A 20,543-nucleotide genomic window follows, 5' to 3' on the forward strand; every position below is an offset into this window, starting at 1 on the left:
CCAGCAGGAGGCACCATCGTGACAGAACTCACCCGGCCTGCGGGGGGCGCACCTCAGCCATCAAGAGCCCGTCTACACTCGGGGGGGGGGTGACCAGAGCACGGCGATCACTCACCCGGATTATCCACCCCAACAGCTTAATCCCGGGAGACAGCTGCTTCTGCCCGGGATAACTACCGTCACAGATCAGATTCGATTAGGTGTCTCCAAACTATTACTACTCCTTACATCCATCTCACTGCTTTATTCAGGCCAGTGGGGGAGCCAGGGACGATCCCAGCAAGCAAGCCCGATCCGAAACCCCCGCTCCAGAGCCGTCTCCGCGCGGGACTCCCAGAGAGCCGCTGCCTTCTCGGAGCCACAGAGGACCCCCTCACCCCGAGCGCCTGCCGGGGGCAGTCCTGAGGGGTTTGTCCCTTTGGAGCGAGGTGCTGTGCCAGATGGGCCCGAGGTGAACATGGCAGGACTCTGTGCTCCTGGGTTACTTCTTATTGACGTTTCTGAGAGCAGGTGTAAGCTGTGGTGACGTGGGACCCGGGCTCCGCTGGCCCGCCGCCATGACACCGGACTTCCTTCACGCTCGGGAAGTCCCCCGGCCCGGCTGGCAATGGCTGCGTCTCCATGGAGACCACCGCGAAGGCCGCCGCCACGCTCTCACACACGCGCACCTGAACGAACGCACACCCCCCCCGCACGGCAGACACTTTGAGCCTCATTCGCAAACACCGAACACTGCACCCTGAGCACAGAGGGAGCAGAACAGACATGTCTCTCGTCTACCTGTCTGTCTGTCTGTCTGTCTGTCTGTCTGTCTGTCTGTCAGCAGCTCAGAGCAGGCAGCGGACCCCCTATCTGTCTGTGTCTACAGCCTGTCGATCTAAGTTTGGGGGTCCCCAGGGAGGACCCGAAGGCAGCAGGGGAGGAGAGAGCTCACCCGCTGTCTCTCCCCACTGCTCCCTGGGAGCCAGGCTGGACTGTCCAGCCCGGAACCTCAGAGTCCCCCCTTTCCTTTGCGTGTCCTGGGGACCCGGCGCCTGCAGTTGTCCTCCTGGTCTTCCGGGCGCGTCTTCGCACAAGAGCTGAAGACCACCGGTACGGCCCGGCACAGACGACAACAACCAAGGCCCCGCGCCGATAATCGCAGGCCTCTCAGCTCCGAGAGGAACTCCCGGATTCGGAAAACAGGCCTCTCCCACCGCGCCAGCGTGCTGGGAGACGACACAACAACGGAAAAATGCAAAGGCATCCAGGAGCCGTGCAGGGGGATCCAGACGGCTCTGCGTGGAGCTACAAGGATATCCGAGGATATGGAACTGACAGGGACAAGGGCTTATTCAGCAGCTGCTTTTATCCCCAGCCGCTCAGACGGACCGAGGGTTCGAGGAGCTGGGTTAGAGTCTCTGACAGCAGGACGGAGCACCAGCACGAGCACAGAGGGGTTCAGTCTCTCGTTCGGGGGGGACACATGGAGTCAGGGGCAGAGCTGGGGCCCCAGATAAGAAGCCCCAGGTCTCACAAGACCGGACCTGATCCGCCGGACCAGCTGCCCTCCGGGTCTCTCAAGACCAGACCTGACCCGCTGGGCAAGCTGTCCTCCTAAAACAATCTCCATAATATCAGTATGCCTTATAACTTGTAGCAACAGCTCAACGGAGAGAGAAAGCAGAGGGTATGAAGCCCTCAGACTCCAGGACAGGTAAATAAAGAATTAGACTATTTTCAGCTCCGGGGGAGGACAGCCAGGATACAAACAGCAGGCAGCTGGACGGTCTCCCTGTTCGCACACCTCACACACCGGCGTCAGATCAGGGAAGCTGAGCCCCGACCGGGAAAACAGATCCTGAGGAAAACTGCCATCCACACCTTTCTGCCATCTCACACACTCACACCCACGCTGAAGATCCTGGGAACCGGGGCGCAAGCAGACTGCTCTAAAAGAGGGGCGCAGTTCAGCAAATTAGGAAAGTCCCACAAGCCGGTGCTCCGAGAGCCTGCCGCCCGGAGGTCCTGGGGTACTGCTGAACGGTCTCCTTGAACGTGAAGCAGCTCCTCCTCTGTCCCCGTACCCCCCGACCCAGAGCAGACCCCTCATTCAACCAGTGGCGCGAAAGGCAAACGAGACCAGTACAGGGGGGGCAATTAATTCTGTTTGGACTCCCCCTGCCCCCCCAGGCCCCGAGGTGTTTGCAGTGCAAACGGAGGGGACGGGGTCAGAGATGCCCAGCTCCCCCTCTGGAGCCGATCACGCAGCAGCGGACGTCCGGGGAGCAGACGGACTGAGGCATCACCGACACAAGCATCACGGCAGGCCGGGGGCCTAGTTAGGACACCCCCGTAGGGGCGCAGTGGGAGCCCCAAAGTCTCCGAGTGGCTGGGAACGTAGCTGGCTGTAGGACAGAGCGCGAGTGAGGTTCAGAGCCTCACACGGGTACTCAGGACAGAGCTGAGAGGCTTGAACCATCAACCTGAATCACTGGACCCTGCTGTCCTCCCGGTCTAACAAGGCTGGACCCTGTTGCCTCCCGGTCTAACAAGGCTGGACCCTGTTGCCTCCCGGTCTAACAAGGCTGGACCCTGTTGCCTCCCGGTCTAACAAGGCTGGACCCTGCCGTCCTCCCGGTCTAACAAGGCTGGACCTGCTGTCCTCCCGGTCTAACAAGGCTGGACCTGCTGTCCTCCCGGTCTAACAAGGCTGGACCTGCTGTCCTCCCGGTCTAACAAGGCTGGACCCTGCTGTCCTCCCGGTCTAACAAGGCTGGACCCAGCTGTCCTCCCGGTCTAACAAGGCTGGACCCAGCTGTCCTCCCGGTCTAACAAGGCTGGACCCTGCTGTCCTCCCGGTCTAAAAAGGCTGGACCCTGCCGTCCTCCCGGTCTAACAAGGCTGGACCAGCTGTCCTCCCGGTCTAACAAGGCTGGACCCAGCTGTCCTCCCGGTCTAACAAGGCTGGACCTGCTGTCCTCCCGGTCTAACAAGGCTGGACCCTGCCGTCCTCCCGGTCTAACAAGGCTGGACCCAGCTGTCCTCCCGGTCTAACAAGGCTGGACCCAGCTGTCCTCCCGGTCACATCAGGCCTATACGTCAAACAAGAACGGTGGTTCTGATACCTTCTACCGGCTAGGTACTGCAGTCCTCGCAAAATCAAAACCATTTCCAAAAACCCAGCAGATTCCCACTGCACGGCAGACAGATCCAGCCCAGGAGTTACCAGCGCCAGGCTGCTGGAGAGCAGCCCAGACTGTTCCGGGCCTGCTACCTCACTTCGAATAAACAACACACAGAGAGCACTGGGAAGTTAAAATTAGCCTGAGCAGGTCCTACAGATTTTCTGCTGCATCGGTGCGATCTGTACAGGGGTCTCCCGCGGCGGTGGGGGGGGGGGGAACAACCGAAAAAGGTCGCCCGCAGCTCGGCGCTGCACCCTTCGCACTGGGGGCTCGCCCTCTGTGGGGGGGACAGGGAGGGCTGGGGGACGCGGAGGCCCCCGGCGGGAGAAAGGAGCCGGGGATCGAAGTTTTCGGGTTTCCCTCTTCAGGCGAAGCCTCCTTAAAAAAAAAAACGAAACTAAACCGAACGAGCGAGGGCGGGCCGGACGCGGGACAGGGCGAGCAACGCCGAACCGCGGCCCCCGAGGGGAGCGGGCTGCGCGGGGGGCTTCAGGGTGGGCAGAGGAAAAACCCGAAGCGACTATAAAGTCCTGTCAACAGGCGGTGGGTGATGAACCCCCCCCCTCCTGCTGCTATTTTTACCCCGGTGTGTGGCAGACAGAGTTCCTGCACTGTACCAGCGATCTGACAGCACTCCACACCACCCCTCCTGCCAGAAAGCAGTCGCCATGACAACCTGCAACTGTATTTCCCCACACACACACACCTGGATGACATCACCCGCACAAGATGGAGCAGAGAGCACGCACGCACGCACGCGTACACACACCCCCCCCCCCCAGCTGAACCGGCCGGGCTGGTTTTCCCTTCCCCAGGGGGGGCCAGCTGCTACCCTCTCCCTCCGCCCAGCGAGGGGCAACGCTCTCTGCCGGTCGCTGAACCAGCGGAGAGGGAAAGTGGGGAAGGAGACACCCGCGGAGACAGGGGCGCCCCCCGCAGGCAGGAAAGCCTCACCAGCGGGCCGGAGAGGGTTCAGCGAGACTAAACTTCCTGGAAGTGGAAAGAGCCGTGTCAGCCTGCTACAGCACAGACCACCACGCAGCAGAGCGCGCCCGGAGAGGGGGGTCCCACACTGATGATGGCACCGAACGGGGTGCACCCCAAGCCCCCCCCCTGGGGGGGTCTGGGTTACAACTGATGCCACAGGCGCCCTGAAACACAACGGGGCCCAAAAGCGCTGGCCGGGCTGACGGGGAAACTCGGGGTGCCGGGCTCAGAGGTCCGCCAGAACCCAGAGGAAAGTTCCGGGCCCAGGCAGAGCGGGTCGGACAGCTCCCGGGCGTGCGCCAGTCACGGCGTCCCGGGGTGGTATTTTCGTCAGGCTTCTCCAGAGGCACCCCTGCACCCCTGTCTCTACAAGCCCCCCCCCCCCCACAGCGATCCCCCCTCTCTGTACGCCCAGTTGGGGAACCAGCCCCCTTCGTATTACAGCCCCCCGGGGCCACGATACTTTCTGAGAACAGGACAGCCCTGACCCACTGCGCCCTGGGACGCAGACAGGCAGAGGGGGGTCAGTGTCACCCACGTCACAGGGAGCCAGTCGAAGCTCTTTCTCTTTCAGCGGAAACTGTTACGAGCACAAACACCAGGCCCTCCACCTGAGCCAGCAGCTCGATTCCCCCAGTAAGAGTGGGCTCAGAAAGTGTTCGCACGCTGCACGGGCACCCAGGGCTCCTGTGAGAGCAGAGCTGCCTACGAGAACTACAGGGAAGCGCGTGTGACCCTGGGAACAGGTGCGCCGCGTCTTTACGCGGAGAGTGGTGGGTGCCGAGCACAACAGGCCCGGCCGAGCTGTCGTCAGCCGATAATCCTGGCTCCGCTTAGGACCGAATCTCTCAGCTGCCCAACGAAATCTCTCTCTCTCTCTCTCTGCGCCTTCAGAGAAAACCGTAACCCCCCAAACAAACAGCCACCTGTCCCGACACCGGCCCCAGCAGGACACCCGAACCGAGCCGGCTAGGAGGAAGGCGCACTCACCTGTGCCGAAGCGTGCTCGATCACCGTCGACAGAGTCGCCCTTGTAGACATCTCTTAGGACATTTACAGACAACTCTCAGCAGTCGGCCGGCGCAGAACAAAACGAAACCGCACAAGGAAGGAGGGGGAGAGGATTATCAACAAGTTGGACTCCACATTGGTCGGAGGAACGACTGGCGAACCGACCGGGAGGAGGAGGGAGAGAGGCGGGGGGGGTCAACTGTTTCTGCAGCAGCCAACAGAACAACAACATAGGTTCGGGAGAGCGAACAAAAACTGGATGTCCTGGGAAGGGGTTTCACATCGGAGCCAGCGATGTCCCCCTCTCTGGCTCCCTGCAGAGCAGGGCCGGGGGGGGCGGGGGTCCCGAGAGTAGGGCTCTCCGCACTAAAGGGGAGGGAGGCGGACGAGCGACGAGGGCTCACCCCGAGGCGGAGCCGCGTTCCCCGGCAACCGCGTTCCAATCGAGCCCGGGGATGCGGGACTCGGAGGCCGGGCCGAGCGGAACTCGACCTTCTTGCCTGGAAGTAAGCGTACTCTTCTCTCTCTCCGCCCCCTCCCCCCCCTCCAAAAACTTTTTGCCTGCCCCCCCCACCACCAGAAAAAACCCGAACCCCCCCCCCCACCAAAAAAAAGACGACACAGCAGCTCAGGAGGTGGAGGTGTTAGCGGTCGTGCCAGAAGTCGCCAACGCCAGAAACAAAAAAGAATTCTAACAACAAGAATGAAAAAAATAACCACCAGCCCCCCCCCCCTTCCAAAGAAAAAAAACTCCACAAGATCCGGGTTAGTCCAATCGATAGGGCCGTCGATAAGGCGAGGCTGTCAAGTTCAGTCCCTCCGCGCCCTCGCTGGAGTTTCTCCCCGTCTTCCTCACGGCGGCTCCGAGGATCTCCGAGGCGGATACGGGGGTTCGGAGCGGCTCCCGTCTGTCAGGACCCTGACCGCTCCGGATTTGTCAATACCGGAACAAGATCTGCGAACATGGCCGCCGCAGAGCCGCGTCGGGTAGGCGGGAGGAGGAGGAGGAGGAGGAGAGGGTGTCGAACGCCGGCCCGGCCGACGAGCGCGGCCCGAAGGCGCTTCGGCAATTCCCGGAGAAAGAGGAGGGGGGCGGGGGGGAGGTCAACCCGCGACCGGACGCGAGCGCGACGACGTTCGGCAATTTCCGGCTGCGCTCGGTCACGTTTTTTTTCCGAAAGGCGATTTTGGCCCCTCCTTGCCCAGACAGGTGTTGTGTTGCTCTTTTTTGTTGTTTGTGTTGTTGCATTTGCCCCGGAATGAATAGAGGAGCTTGACAAATCACAGATTCTGCCCCCAGTGGGACGGTCAAGATGGCAGGAAGACTGCCCCTAGTATATAATTAATGGCACTGCCAGAAGCCGTATCGCCCTGCGGCTCACCACCGGCAGCCCCGCTGGAGCCCAGCAGGGTGAGCCAGGCCAGCACCTGGAGGGGAGACTCCTGGGAGAGCAGAGGCTGCTGCTGGAAGAGGTGTTAGTGGGGCCAGCAGGGGGCGCTCACCCTGCGGTCCGTGTGGGTCTAATGCAGGCCAGCTCCCACGGGTCCTGGCGAAACCCAGAGCCCAGCCCACAATCCCCTGGGCCCAAGGCGGGAGGAGAGGATCATGGGAGCAGCCGTGAGGGGGAACGGCGCGGGGTTGGTAGGACACCCAGGAGGCAGGTTCAAACCCCGCAGGCATGTTTCTGCGCAAAGGGTGGCGGGGGGATGCAACAGGGAGGCCCTGGGCTGAAGGCGGCGCTCAGAGCGACAGGTCCGACAGGCGGCGCTGACGCCCTCCGCAAGAAACCTGACACACAACACCCTCACTGTCCTACCCGGCTCCTCCCCCCCCCGGCAGTCCAACTGACAGCACAGACCCACACAGCGCCCCCTGCAGGAAGGGAGAGCAACAGCCCTGCTTTAGGGTCTCTCCTGCGGGGGCCCCCAGTCCTGGTCCTGCGGGGGTGTCCAGTCCTGGTCCTGTGGGGGGCGCTGTCTCCCCTGCGGGGGTCCCCAGTCCTGGTCCTGCGGGGGTGTCCAGTCCTGGTCCTGTGGGGGGCGCTGTCTCTCCTGCGGGGATCTCCAGTCCTGGTCACTCACAGCTGCTGGTGTCTGTTCCTGGTGGACTCTCAGTTACTCATTCGAACCCCTAACCGCCTTGGCCACAGGAAAAACCTGACCTGTGTGACTCTTTTCAGCTCTTACAGACGGAGGATGTTGCCTTAAAGATGTAACATTTAATTCTTCGGGGTCTTAAGTCGAAGAAAAACGTGCTCAAGTTTTGAGCAGGCAACTCATTGTTTTCTCCTCACACGTGCGTGGGTCTTACTGGTTAACGGGTTCAGGTTGAGTGAAGTGTATTGTGTTGAGTCTTTGAGATTGTAAGTACGTCCTGTGCTCCGACTCCTCTGGTGTGTGCATATCCCCCCCACCACCCCCCATCGCTGCAGCGGAGACTGGACATGAAAACAGGGATTTTATTAATGCCTGCTGCCACCCAGTGGCCAGTCTGTGAAACAACACCTTGACTCTTGAAATCCATTCCAAAGCAGAGCACAGCCGGTGGATTCTGATAAATACCCCAGCCCCGGTACTGGGCCTGTGATAAAAACCCCAGCCCGGGAACTGGGCCTGTGATAAATACTCCGGCCCCGGTACTGGTCCTGTGATAAATACTCCGGCCCCGGTACTGGTCCTGTGATAAATACCCCAGCCCGGGAACTGGGCCTGTGATAAATACCCCAGCCCCGGTACTGGGCCTGTGATAAATACCCCGGCCCAGGAACTGGGCCTGTGATAAATACCCCAGCCCCGGTACTGGGCCTGTGATAAATACCCCAGCCCGGGAACTGGTCCTGTGATAAATACTCCGGCCCCGGTACTGGTCCTGTGATAAATACTCCGGCCCCGGTACTGGGCCTGTGATAAATACCCCGGCCCAGGAACTGGGCCTGTGATAAATACCCCGGCCCAGGAACTGGGCCTGTGATAAATACCCCGGCCCCGGTACTGGGCCTGTGATAAATACCCCGGCCCCGGTACTGGGCCTGTGATAAATACCCCAGCCCAGGAACTGGTCCTGTGATAAAATATAGATTAAAATCTAACATGAAGCTGGTGTCCTTTGTGCAATTAGTGTCCACCATCTTATTGAAGAGGTACATCAGTTCAATAATGACTTTGCACTATCGGCCACCTTAAAACATTATTTTTTTTAATCAAACAACCCCCGCTATTTACAAGGAAACGAAAATCCCAAGAGACTTACAACACTGCCCCAAGGGAAAAAAATTCCAAGAAACCACAGCAAAACAAACAGCTGAAATTAACGAGCGGCGGTCAATCTCTCTGCAGCCGAGATGAAATCCAGGGTCCAGCTGGGAGAAATCACATTTCATCCACTTGTTTTCCAATCACCTTCTCCAGCAGGGAGTCACGGGGGAGCCCGAGCCTATCCCAGCAAGCAGTGGGCTCCAGGCGGGGAACACCCTGGACGGGACGCCAGTCCATCACAGGACACACACACACTCACCCTGGACGGGACGCCAGTCCATCACAGGACACACACACACACACACACACACACACACACACACACACTCATCCTGGACGGGACGCCAGTCCATCACAGGACACACACACACACACACACACACACACACACCCTGGACGGGACGCCAGTCCATCACAGGACACACACTCACTGACACACACACTCACTCACCCTGGACGGGACGCCAGTCCATCACAGGACACACACTCACTGACACACACACACTCACTCACCCTGGACGGGACGCCAGTCCATCACAGGACACACACACACACTCGCACCAGGGCCAGTTTTCCCCAGGAGCTAATTAAGCCACCAGCATGTCTGTGGACTGTGGACTGTGGGAGGACACCCACACAAACACGGGGGAGAACATGCGGACTCCACACAGACAGCACCCCACACCCGGAACTGAACCCCCTGCTCCACCACAGCGCCCCGGCCTACACGCTGGATCAGGCACGCGCCTCCCACGCGGAACAGAGCTCATCAGCAGAAGCCCGTCAGCATCTTCAGTGACAAAAACACACGCAGCAGCAGGGCCTGACAGGGCACGGGCCCACGACCGCGCGCGCCTCCACGCGCCAAACCCGCTCATAGAGACGGCGACCCCCAGCTCCGCCGGGGCGGGGCCCTATTGGCCCAGCAGCTCGTCGATCTTCAGGGTCAGCCTGTCGGAGAAGAAGGCGCCCTCGTTGTCCCCGCCCCCGAAGACCAGCAGCGCGTGTGGACGGGGCTCGGGGCCCTCCGGGCCCTCCGGATCCGCGGGGTCCTAGGTGAGAGGGGACCAACGTTAGTCACGCGCGGCACGGGCAGCGGAAGGCCGCGAAAATACCCAACGCGCATCGTGTCGTTCGGCCTGGGCTTCGGCGGTAAGCTGCGTACGAGAGCCCGGCGATGAGTCACCCTGGAGCGGCCTGGACCGCCCTGCAGCAGGGGCACGTCTGCACAGGCAACGAAACCTGCTCTGTCTGTGCCGGCTTGAGCCACCGAAGGCAGCGTCTGGATTGCTTTCTCTCCCGAGATATAGCGCCTGGTCTTGGGGGGGGGGGGGGGGGTTCACACAGCCCCCCACAACAGAACCGAACGGGTCTGATTTGTTTCTGCTGCTGAAAGGGGCGTTCCCGAAACGCAGAGCCTTCGTGTTTCGGGGAGTCTCGTGGCTCTGAGTGACGTCCCAGCCCCGAGGACAGAAGGCGCTATATCTCCCGCCCCTCCTGGGCTGCTCCTACCTGCTCTGCGCCTCCCAGGGCGACGATGGCGTGGCCGGCGCGGGGCGTGGCCGTCAGGAGGGGGTGCACGATGGCCGTCCACGTGCTGCTCTCTGCAAGAGACGGGGTGCGCACGGTTAACCCCCAACACCGAGAGCGACTGGGCACAGTTCCGGGCCTGAAGGGAACGTCCACCACTGTCCCCCACTGTCCATAACTCTCAGTGCCCCACCACTGTCCACCACTGTCTCCCAATGTCCACCACTGACCTGCACTCTCACTGCCACACAACTGTCCACCACTGTCTCCCACTGTCCACCACTGACCTGCACTCTCACTGCCCCACAACTGTCCACCACTGTCTCCCACTGTCCACCACTGACCTGCACTCTCACTGCCCCACAACTGTCCACCACTGTCTCCCACTGTCCACCACTGACCTGCACTCTCACTGCCCCACAACTGTCCACCACTGTCCACCACTGACCTGCACTCTCACTGCCCCACCACTGTCTCCCACTGTCCACCACTGACCTGCACTCTCACTGCCCCACCACTGTCCACCACTGACCTGCACTCTCAGTGCCCCACCACAGTCCACCACTCTCACTGTCCACCACTGTCCACTACTCCCCCACATTGATTCACACTGTCCCGCCCTGACAGGCCAATAGAGGAGACTGCGAGGCTCTTCTTTACACAGAGAGTGGCGGGAGTGGGGGGGAACAAGCCACGCTGTTAAGGCCGATACCCTGGAGTCTTTGCGGGGAAACAGCAGGAGGGGATCCTGGGATCGGTCAGCGGTCGGCCTCTGGCCCTGCGCCGTTAGTTCCAGGGAGACAGCCCGCCGGCTCCGCGCCAGGCCCCAGAAGCCCCCCCCCGCGCCTGACCTGTGTCGAAGACGAAGCTGTCGCTCAGCGCCCGGTGGCCGTCGTAGCCGCCGTGGACCAGGAAGCTGCCGCCGGAGAGCACCGCGCTGCCGTGCCAGCTAGCACACACAAGCACCACCAATTAGCTAACGAGGGGGTGGGGGAGGGAGGAGGAGGGAGGGGTGTGGACGGGTCATTTCCTTTTTTAAAAAAAAAGACTCATTTTAGAGAACAGATAAAACCCGTTTTAAATACAGAAGACATTGCACAACTATCCTTTTAGAATACAAATTGACCAATATGCGTCACACTCAAAGAACTGAGTCGAAGCTTATCTCTTCCCTTAAAATTTTACAGTTGTTTTACTTCTAACCAAACTGTTTACATTCAAGAGAAGGAAGACACTTGTGATTTATGAAGAGAGTAACAAGTACGTAGAGATACATTCCTGATTCAAGTGTCAGTGATTCTGTATCTGAACACATTCAGATTTTAAAGGCTTACTGTTGGGGGAGGGTGATTTCTACAGCATTGACCAGTTCATCTGCTCCTGATACTGAGGTGATTGTAACTGGGATTTCTGATTTGGAACAACAACAAAAAAAAAAACAAAAAAAACAGAGGGTGCAGTTATACCTCCGGGGGGAAGGGGGCGCTCCACGTACTTCCACAGCAGAGAACTCCATCAGACCTGAAACACAGGAGCCGCAGCGTCAGGCAGATACAATTGTGTCCCCTCCAGCGGTCCGCAGGGGACACTGTGGCACAGCTCTGGGGTGCAATTCTGCGCCTGGGAGGCTGTCTGGGTGGAGTTTGCATGTCCCTCCCCCACATTCACGTGGGTTTCCCCCAGTTTCCTCCCACAGTCCAAAGACATCCTGGGAGGAAAACTGTCTTCTGGAAAGACTGCCCCTGGTGTGTGTGTCTGTGGGTGCCCTGCGATGGACTGGGGTCCCATCCGGGCTGTACCCCGCCTTTCTCCAGCTGCTGGGACAGGCTCCCCTGCGGCCCTGGACTGGAGAAAGAGTTAATAAAACAGATGGAACTGCTTCATTCGCCAGGCTGTAGTCTCTCCTTGCTACGGGACAGCGGCGAGCAGGCCAGTGTGCCAGCAGAGCCCGCGGGCGGCCGGGCGTCTTACCCAGGTCCAGCGCGTGCGTGTCGTTGTAGCAGATGGGCGTGTCCCAGCCTCCGAAGATGTAGATCTTTCCCCGGATCACGCAGGCGGAGTGCCTGGCCGGGAAGACACACGACGGATGGGGGGGGGGGTCAGTTTCAGAGGTCAATAACTCCCTGCCCTCACTGTCCCCCCACACCCTGGCCCCCCAGTCCTCACCTGAGCCCCCAGTTTCAGAGGTCAATAACTCCCCGCCCTCACTGTCCCCCCACACCCTGGCCCCCCCAGTCCTCACCTGAGCCCCCCAGTTTCAGAGGTCAATCACACCCCGCCCCCACTGCCCCCCCACGCCCCGGCCCCCCGGTCCTCACCCGGATCGCGGCGCGGGCCGGTCGCCGAGGACGATGGGCTGGTACCAGATGCCCAGCTCGGGGTTGAAGATGTAGAGAGAGTCGCTGCAGCCATCGGGCTCGGGGTGGGGGCGCGGGAACACCCCCCCCAGGACGAACAGCTCCCCCCGGAACAGGCTGCAGGTGTGATAGGCCAGGGGGGGCACCTTGCCCTGTGCCTGGGGGGGAGGGGGGTGCAGAGAGGGAGTAAGTAAAGTACAGGTCCCCGCACCCCCAAAAATCATTGCAGCAGCTCAGTCCTTTAAACCTCAGATCCACCATCACGACAGACTGAACCAGATACAATTATGTCCTTATTGACTTCTTTTAGTCTTGCAGTGAAATGAAGACGCTATGAAAAACTGCCCCCCAGATCCCGAGGACTGGAGAAACGAAGTCTTGTGCAAATGCGCCCGTGCCTAATTCGTGTGCTGAAAGGATTCATCTTCTAAAAAAACATCTGGCATGTCTCGCCCCCCCTCCTCCCCCCAAGAAGGGGCGTCTGACCCCCCAGGGAAAGAACCCCCTCTCTAGGAGGTGCTGCTGCTCTGTACCGGTCCACTTTACCTCCACCATGGTCCAGCGCCAGCTGACCGTGTCCAGGATGTGGACGTCGTTGAACCACTTCTTGTTCTTGGAGCCGCCGAACACGTAAATCCGTTTCTTTTCCGGGTCGAAGGTCGCCGTGTGACCAATCCGGCAGTCAGGGGTGGGGCCGTCGGCGATGGTCTCCGCGGCCACCCAGGAGAGGTCCTCTGCAGCACCCCAGGAGAAGGAAACTCGCTAGTTAGAAGTCTGTGGCTCGTTGATCTGAGGGTCTCACGCAGTCGGACCCGGGAAGACGTCCCGGAAAGAGGTCTGGGTAGCTCGTCCCAGCGTCCCCCCACTCTTTGTGTAAAGAAGTCCACCGGAGTCAGCTTGGTCAATGTGCCCTGGGGGGCGTCTGGACAGCTGAATCAGCCGCACGAGCTGGCCAAGATAAAGGCCTCCCTCTAACCCCGGGAACGCAGTGCGGCCGCACCCGGGCGACACATAACGGGAATACCGGAGGAGCACAAGCCTGGAGACTAAGAGGAAGTGGCTTTAAAACTGAGAACAAGCGGATCGTCCTTACGCGAAGGGTGGCGGGGGGCTGGAACAAGCAAGGGTTACCTGGGATGTTTCAGGAAAGAACTGGATGGGATCAGCTAGGCTGGCAGCCAAGTGGAGGGAGTTCCCTGCATTGGTAACCTCAGGTTTTACACACACCATCATCATCATCATCATCATCATCATCATCATCACTGGGTGCCTCACCTGTGCAGAGCTTCCACATGGGGTCCTTACAGAACTGCATTCTCGAACCCTGTCCGCCGATCAGGATGGCAGTCTGGGAGCCGATGGGGCACAGGGTGTGGCCCCAGCGCCCTGAGGGTTCGGCTCCGCACGCTGCCCAGGAAGACAAGTCACAGCTCAGGCTGGGCTCAGGCACAGACAGGCTCCGTCACCTCGGCCCATCGCTCAAGGGACTCGTTAGCCCAGGGAAGAGCACGGCTTCTCAGGTCAGGGTCCACCAACACAGAATCTGCACTGCAACACACAGTCACACACACACGCTGGACTGCACTGCAACACACGGTCACACACACACACACACACACGCTGGACTGCACTGCAACACAGTCACACACACGCACTGTACCCCAACACACACTTTAATACACTGCAACACACACACTGTACCGCACGAATATACGCTGTAACACACTGCAACACACACACTCACTCTCACTCTCGCACACACGCTCACTGTCATAAACACACACACTCTCACACACTCTCACCTGGGGCCTTGCTCTTGCCCTCGGGCCTGCAGGGCTGTACGGGGGTGAAGGGGCGTGTGTGGCCTGGGCGGGGGTGACTGCGGACTCGGCGCTGGGCCTCGGCCGGGGGGACGCTGGGGGGCACGTTCTCCTGCCCCTGCCCCTCCTCCCAGCCCAGCTGTCCCCTCTTCCTCTTCGCCCTGCCTGAGGGGGGCGTTGTGGTGGCCTGGACAGGCCGAGCAAGAGAAGGCAGACAGTCTGTTAGAGAAGGGAGAGGAGAGCAGAGGGGAGAGGAGAGGAGAGGAGAGCAGAGGGGAGAGGAGAGGAGAGGAGAGCAGAGGGGAGAGGAGAGGAGAGGAGAGCAGAGGGGGGAGGAGGGGAGAGGAGAGCAGAGGGGAGAGGAGAGGAGAGGAGAGCAGAGGGGGGAGAAGGGAGAGGAGAGCAGAGGGGGGAGGAGGGGAGAGGAGAGCAGAGGGGGGAGGAGGGGAGAGGAGAGCAGAGGGGGGAGGAGGGAGAAGGGAGAGGAGGGAGAGAAGAGGAGGGGAGAGAGAGGAGGTAGAGGAGGGAGAGAGGAGGGGAGGGGAGGAGGGAGAAGAGATAAGAGGGGAGAGGAGGGATAGAAGAGGAGGGGAGAGAGAGGAGGGGAGGTAGGGAGAGGGGAGAGGGGGGAGGGGGCAGGAGGGAGAGGAAGGACAGAGGAGGGAGACGGGAGGAGAGGATGGGGGGGCAGAGAGGAGGCAGACGCTCACCTCTGTGGTCGGTTCCTGGCTGCCCTGCTGCCCCGCCCTGGCGCTGTCCTCCTGTTGGACACGGGGGGTATCAGCTCACCACACCAGCTCACCCGACCTCCCGCCCACCCCCTGCTCATGCAGAGCCACTTTCACCCCATCTTTCAGGTCTCCAGCCCCCAAATACATTGCAAACCAGAGAGGTATAAAACTGGGTCTGGGAGGGTGGGGCGCAGAGACTTCGTAGATTAATTAATCCCCCAACCCCCCCTCAACCGAAGGCCTACTCACACTACCAGGCCCTTCGTGATGGACTAGCCAATCAGAACCCTGCATTCTGCTGCACTTCCTGTTCCTGTAGGTTACAGGTGAGGCTCCTGCCAACTGCCCCAAACAAAGATGTCTGCCGAGGGAGCAGCAGTAATGCCTTCAGGACAGTGTCTGTTGGTGTTTCAGGCCTGGGGCAAGGCCAGGCTGGTCAGCACGGTGACCTCCCAGTGACCCTGCGCCCGCCGGGCTGGTACCTACCTCTCCCTGAACACGCAGTCTCAGACTGAGACCAGAGCTCCCCGTCTTGCTTGCCCACTTCTCCCAGTCCGCCGATCGGCCCGGCTCCCACAGCAGACACCTGGGCGGACAGGGGGACAGGACAGAAGAGCCACAGTCCAAAAAAATTATTGGGAAGGCACAGCCTGATCCAGACCAGGTTTTCCAGATAATCAGTTAGACGCTCCTATTGCACAGCAGCCTGATCCGCTCCAGGTTTTCTCTGCCCTGCAGTCTGATCCCCCCAGACTCCCAGTGTGGACACGTCTCTAACAAACCTGTCAACCCTGGAGTGGAGTGGGGACTGCTGTGTAAGGGGTCAGGGGGGTATCACTGAGTCTACTGCAACCCCAGGCAGGGGGGTAAACTTTACCTGCAGTGCGGGGTGAGTTTCCCAAGGGGGAGGGGCTCCTCTCCGGGCCCCTGCAGCTCCACGGAGACCTCCGCCCCTCCTGGGGCCCACTCTCCACATCCGAACACCACCAGCAGCTTGGGGGGCACGGCCGGCACCCCCACCGAGAACTGGCCGCAGGCGCCGTCGCTGCAGGGCGAGAGGGAGGGCAAGTCACATCTTTACACAAAGGGTGGTGGGAGTCTGGAACAAGCTGTATGTCCTCATAGTTATTATCACTGTATTTCTGCACTGTGACAGAGGCTGTATTATCACTATACACAGTAAAACAGGCTGTATTATCACTGTAGTTACTGTATTTCTGCACTGTGACAGAGGCTGTATTATCACTATATACAGTAAAACAGGCTGTATTATCACTGTATTTACTGTATTTCTGCACTGTGACAGAGGCTGTATTATTACTGTATACAGTGAGGCTGTATTATCACTGTATTTCTGCGCTGTAACAGAGGCTGTATTATCACTATACACAGTAAAACAGGCTGTATTATTACTGTATTTCTGCACTGTGACAGAGGCTGTATTATCACTGTATTATCACTGTATTTACTGTATTTCTGCACTGTGACAGAGGCTGTATTATTACTGTATACAGTGAGGCTGTATTATCACTGTATTTCTGCACTGTGACAGAGGCTGTATTATTACTGTATTTACTGTACTTCTGCGCTGTAACAGAGGCTGTATTATTGCGGTAAACACCGTGGCACACATTTCCCTCCTAAAAAGTGAGATTGTTTCTTACCTCCACAGTTTGCGCGGCCGCTCTTCGGTGCCAAAAACCACATAAAAAGCCAGGTCTCCCATTCTAAAAAGAGTTCATGCAACACGCATCAATGATGTCCGGATCGACGTTTTGTAAGAACAATAGCATTAATTATAAAAAACAAAAACAAAATCGCCTCTCCGCCCGCGCCGCTCTGCCAGTTTCTGAATCTCCCGCCAAACTGACCCCGCCCCCATGGGGAAAGGTCCCTCCCCCGCCAATCCTGCGCCCTGCCTCCACCTGATTGACGGACTGGGGGACCAGTGAGAGGCGGTCACCTGGGATTATGGGAGGCGGGACTTCATGCAGGCGTTTCGCTAGCCCCGGAAATGTCGTCAGGTCTGCCGAGCTAGGCGCGTGTGCTTTAAAATGCTCGAGTGCGGTAGTACTGAAAGCAACGTCTTGAATGATCAAAAGATCTTTTCACTCTTTTGTTGCTCTCATCATATATTCATCATATCGCGTAAAAAAAAAGTATCATAAGTATTCTTTGGAAAAAACTGCATTTTATTGCGATTGTTAGAACTGTCTAAAGGCTATTTCAATCCAAAAGCGTGTTTTAGATCATTTAACAACGCCTATTGACTATTGTCGCGGCTGAATGTTAACCAGGCAACGTAAGCTCGGTGCTAATAGCAGACTTGAGTCAATTCTTTTGGCAGTAATGGCAGGGGCCGTCTGTCACTGATTAGTGTTGACACGGGCATGTTGTGGGATGACTAACCATTTTAGGACTTCTGTCTTTTTTTAGATCACCTTTTTTATATAAAATATTACAACACTATTTTTATATACGGTACCATGACTGGTATTGTATTAAATTTAGTTCCACCCACGTCATTTTTACCAATGCGGACCATCCCCATGTCATACGTGTTGTAAGTAGAAATATATAAACAGACCGGGCTCCTGACATTGTTAGTCATACCATAATGTGGCTGTGTTATTTCCCATCGGTGACACACTGCCCCTGCCTGAACAGTCTTGTGTCCTGAGTGATTTCATTTCTTATGAGAAGTATTCGGAGTGGGAGTGAGGCCTCTGACTGTGCCCTTGGTTCCTATAACAGCACGAGCCCAGACTCAGACAAGTGAAGCCCTCCCCGTCCATCCAGCCTAGCTCCTGGTTAACTGATCCCAGGATCTCATACAGCCACCACAAGAAAGAAAACAGGACATCGGCTTCAACCACATGGCTGGGCAACCTGTTCCACACTCCCGCCTCCCTTTGTGTAAAGAAGTCAGTCCTGTTCTCAGTCGTTTTCAGCATGTGTTACTGTGTGTGTCAGTTTGTTTGACACCCCGAACTGGGGTCTCCGGGCTGTAGGGGCTCATCCCGGACTGGGTTCTCCGGGCTGTAGGGGCTCATCCCGGACTGGGGTCTCCAGGCTGTAGGGGCTCGCCCCGGACTGGGAGCCCGAACTGGGGTCTCCGGGCTGTAGGGGCTTGCCCCGGACTGGGGTCTCCTGGACTGAAACAGCTTTAGCTGAAGGATGAGCCTCTCAGGGGCCTCGGCTGTGCCCAGTGTTCTGTGTTAAGCCGAGCCGCTGTCATTACAATGTGTTGGGGAGCGATGAAGACTTCGATCAGGGCTGCTGTGTGTGTCCTGTAGCCATGGCCAGGCTGCGCTGGAGGATCAATACTGTAATAATCCGGCTCGCTGATCGCATGACAGCCAGGTCTCATCCTGCGTGAGGTCACAGAAGCAGGGCCGTGGCCTGGAACAGGGCTGTAGCAAGCCCACAGTGCCGGGCCCGTCCGGACCCCAAGCCCCGAGTCCTGGGCACCTCAGCTGTCCGGGGTAGGGCTAGTTCACAGGGGCTGGGGTAGGTCACAGGGGCTGGGGTAAGTCACAGAGACCGGCATTTGCGCCTGCAAACCGGAGTACTGGAGGGTCAGTCCCAGCCCTGGGGGGTCTGGTATCCTCTGGGGGGGTCAGTCCCAGTCCTGGGGGGTCTGGTATCCTCTGGGGGGGTCAGTCCCAGTCCTGGGGGGCCTGGTATCCTCTGGAGGGGTGATTCCAAGTCCTGGGGGGTCTGGTATCCTCTGGAGGGGTGATTCCCAGTCCTGGGGGGTCTGGTATCCTCTGGGGGGGTCAGTCCCAGTCCTGGGGGGCCTGGTATCCTCTGGGGGGGTGATTCCCAGTCCTGGGGGGCCTGGTATCCTCTGGGGGGGTCAGTCCCAGTCCTGGGGGGTCTGATATCCTCCGAGAGGGTCAGTCCCAGTCCTGGGGGGTCTGGTATCCTCTGAGAGGGTCAGTCCCAGTCCTGGGGGGTCTGGTATCCTCTGGGGGGGTGATTCCCAGTCCTGGGGGGTCTGGTATCCTCTGTTCCAAACTGAGTAGTCAGTTACATGATCAGCCTCACTACGTTCTTAGAGCTGTGCTGATGTTTCCTGAGGTCTTTAGCAGTGTGTGTGACTGAAGGTCCAGTTTCTAATCACTGCCCAGGGAGGCTCGTCAGCCGGGCTACAGCCCTGCAGTTAATTGGATAATTAGGCTGTGCAGGTGGCAGTTGGGCGCGGCAGACACAGGCGCTCTGGGGAGACCGACAGGCTGCTGGGGGAGCAGAGCTTCACGGAGCTCGTGATCTCATGCCCAGGCGCAGTCGGCTTGTGAGTAATGCTGTGATCTGTGTCTGGGATCTGTGAGGGTCAGAGCTCAGCGTGGTCAGGGATGATGACATCAGCCTAGTGTCAGCAGAACTGGACAGTGCTGTCATGAGCTCTCACACACACACACAGACCTCTGATAAACACACCCTGACACACGCAGTAACACACACTGACAGTGCACCCTGAAACACGCTGTAACACACAGTAGCACACTGACAGTGCACTCTGAAACACATATCCAGATACACACAACTTGACAAACTGCACCCTGACACAGTAAAACTCACCGACACACTGACACAGACAGTAACACACACGATACAATGCTGAGAGTGTACTCTGAAAGACGTACACTGACAAGACACAGACAACCTGCACCCTGACACTAAGTAACAAACTGACACACACAGTAACACACACTGACACATACACAATAACACATTCTGACAGTGCACACTGATACACACTGACAGTGCATAGTGACACACAATAACACACACTGACAATGCACACTGATACACACACACAATAACACAGTGACAATGCACACTGACAATACACACTGGCACACACAATAACACGGTTATTTTATTATTATTGTGACACACGCAATAACACACACTGACAGTGCACACTGACACACACAATAACACACAGTTATTTTATTATTATGACACACACAATACACACTGACAGTGCACACTGACACACACAATAACACACAGTTATTTTATTATTATGACACACACAATACACACTGACAGTGCACACTGACACACACAATAACACACTCTGGCACACACAATAACACACAGTTATTTTATTATTATGACACACAATAACACACACTGACAGTGCACACTGACACACACAATAACACACACTGACACACACAATAACACACAATGACAGTGCACACTGACACACACACAATAACACACACTGACAGTGCACACTGACACACACAATAACACACAATAACACACACTGACAGTGCACACTGACACACACAATAACACACACTGACAGTGCACACTGACACACACACAATAACACACTGACACACACATTAACAGACTGGTGATCGCGGACAAGACAGACTGCCGAGCGCGTGTGCTGATGGAGTTAAATATTCAACAGAACACTCTCCGCCACCTTCCGGTTATATAATCTTAAAAGACCGGCACGGTGCATGGCCCTTCCCCCGATCCAAACCCCGACAGCCCAGCCCAGCCCAGCCCAGCCCCGGCCGGGAACCGAACCGGACTCCTGACCGAGACCATCTCGCCTGCGTCCCGCGGCACCCCGGGTTCCTATTGGCTGAGGATGATGTCACCCGCTGGCCGGGACCCGCCCCCTTCCCCTTGACACACACACAGACCGACTCA

General features: G+C 58.2%; 2 protein-coding genes across 9 annotated transcripts in view; both read right to left on the bottom strand.

The window, feature by feature from the left end:
* The window catches only part of LOC148646611 (serine/threonine-protein kinase MARK2-like), a 37,435-nt gene extending 31,236 nt beyond the window's left edge, over positions 1–6,199 (bottom strand). For 3 of the 8 annotated variants that reach the window (XM_088609123.1, XM_088609121.1, XM_088609119.1), the window contains exon 1: positions 5,145–6,198. In XM_088609123.1, coding sequence (XP_088465249.1) covers positions 5,145–5,195 — 51 coding nt within the window. In that variant the 5' untranslated portion in view covers positions 5,196–6,198. Of the gene's footprint in view, positions 1–5,144 lie in introns of all 8 variants that reach the window. The other 5 variants (XM_088609117.1, XM_088609118.1, XM_088609120.1 and 2 more) reach the window with 5 other exon arrangements.
* Positions 6,200–8,340: 2,141 nt separating this feature from the next.
* krcp (kelch repeat-containing protein) lies at positions 8,341–16,863 on the bottom strand. Its single transcript, XM_088609126.1, has 13 exons — positions 16,523–16,863; positions 15,736–15,903; positions 15,345–15,444; positions 14,838–14,888; positions 14,110–14,314; positions 13,583–13,714; positions 12,854–13,041; positions 12,269–12,465; positions 11,922–12,013; positions 11,417–11,471; positions 10,802–10,899; positions 9,933–10,024; positions 8,341–9,472 (listed from the first exon to the last, which is right to left on the bottom strand). The coding sequence occupies exons 1-13, from the start codon at positions 16,582–16,584 to the stop codon at positions 9,335–9,337; spliced, it is 1,578 nt and encodes a 525-aa protein (XP_088465252.1). The 5' UTR covers positions 16,585–16,863; the 3' UTR covers positions 8,341–9,334.
* Positions 16,864–20,543: the final 3,680 nt, after the last annotated feature.

This window comes from Lepisosteus platostomus, chromosome 16, assembly GCF_059453375.1.
Source record: "Lepisosteus platostomus isolate fLepPlt1 chromosome 16, fLepPlt1.hap1, whole genome shotgun sequence".
NCBI lineage: Eukaryota > Metazoa > Chordata > Actinopteri > Semionotiformes > Lepisosteidae > Lepisosteus > Lepisosteus platostomus.

Excerpts from the sequence above, each read along its gene's own strand:
- krcp (XM_088609126.1), bottom strand. The coding sequence starts at position 16,584 with ATGGGAGACCTGGCTTTTTATGTGGTTTTTGGCACCGAAGAGCGGCCG. Across the intron at positions 11,472-11,921 it reads CACGCACGCGCTGGACCTGG|GTCTGATGGAGTTCTCTGCT; the intron begins GTAAGACGCCCG and ends CCTGTGTTTCAG. Across the intron at positions 10,025-10,801 it reads CAGCTTCGTCTTCGACACAG|AGAGCAGCACGTGGACGGCC; the intron begins GTCAGGCGCGGG and ends CGTCTCTTGCAG.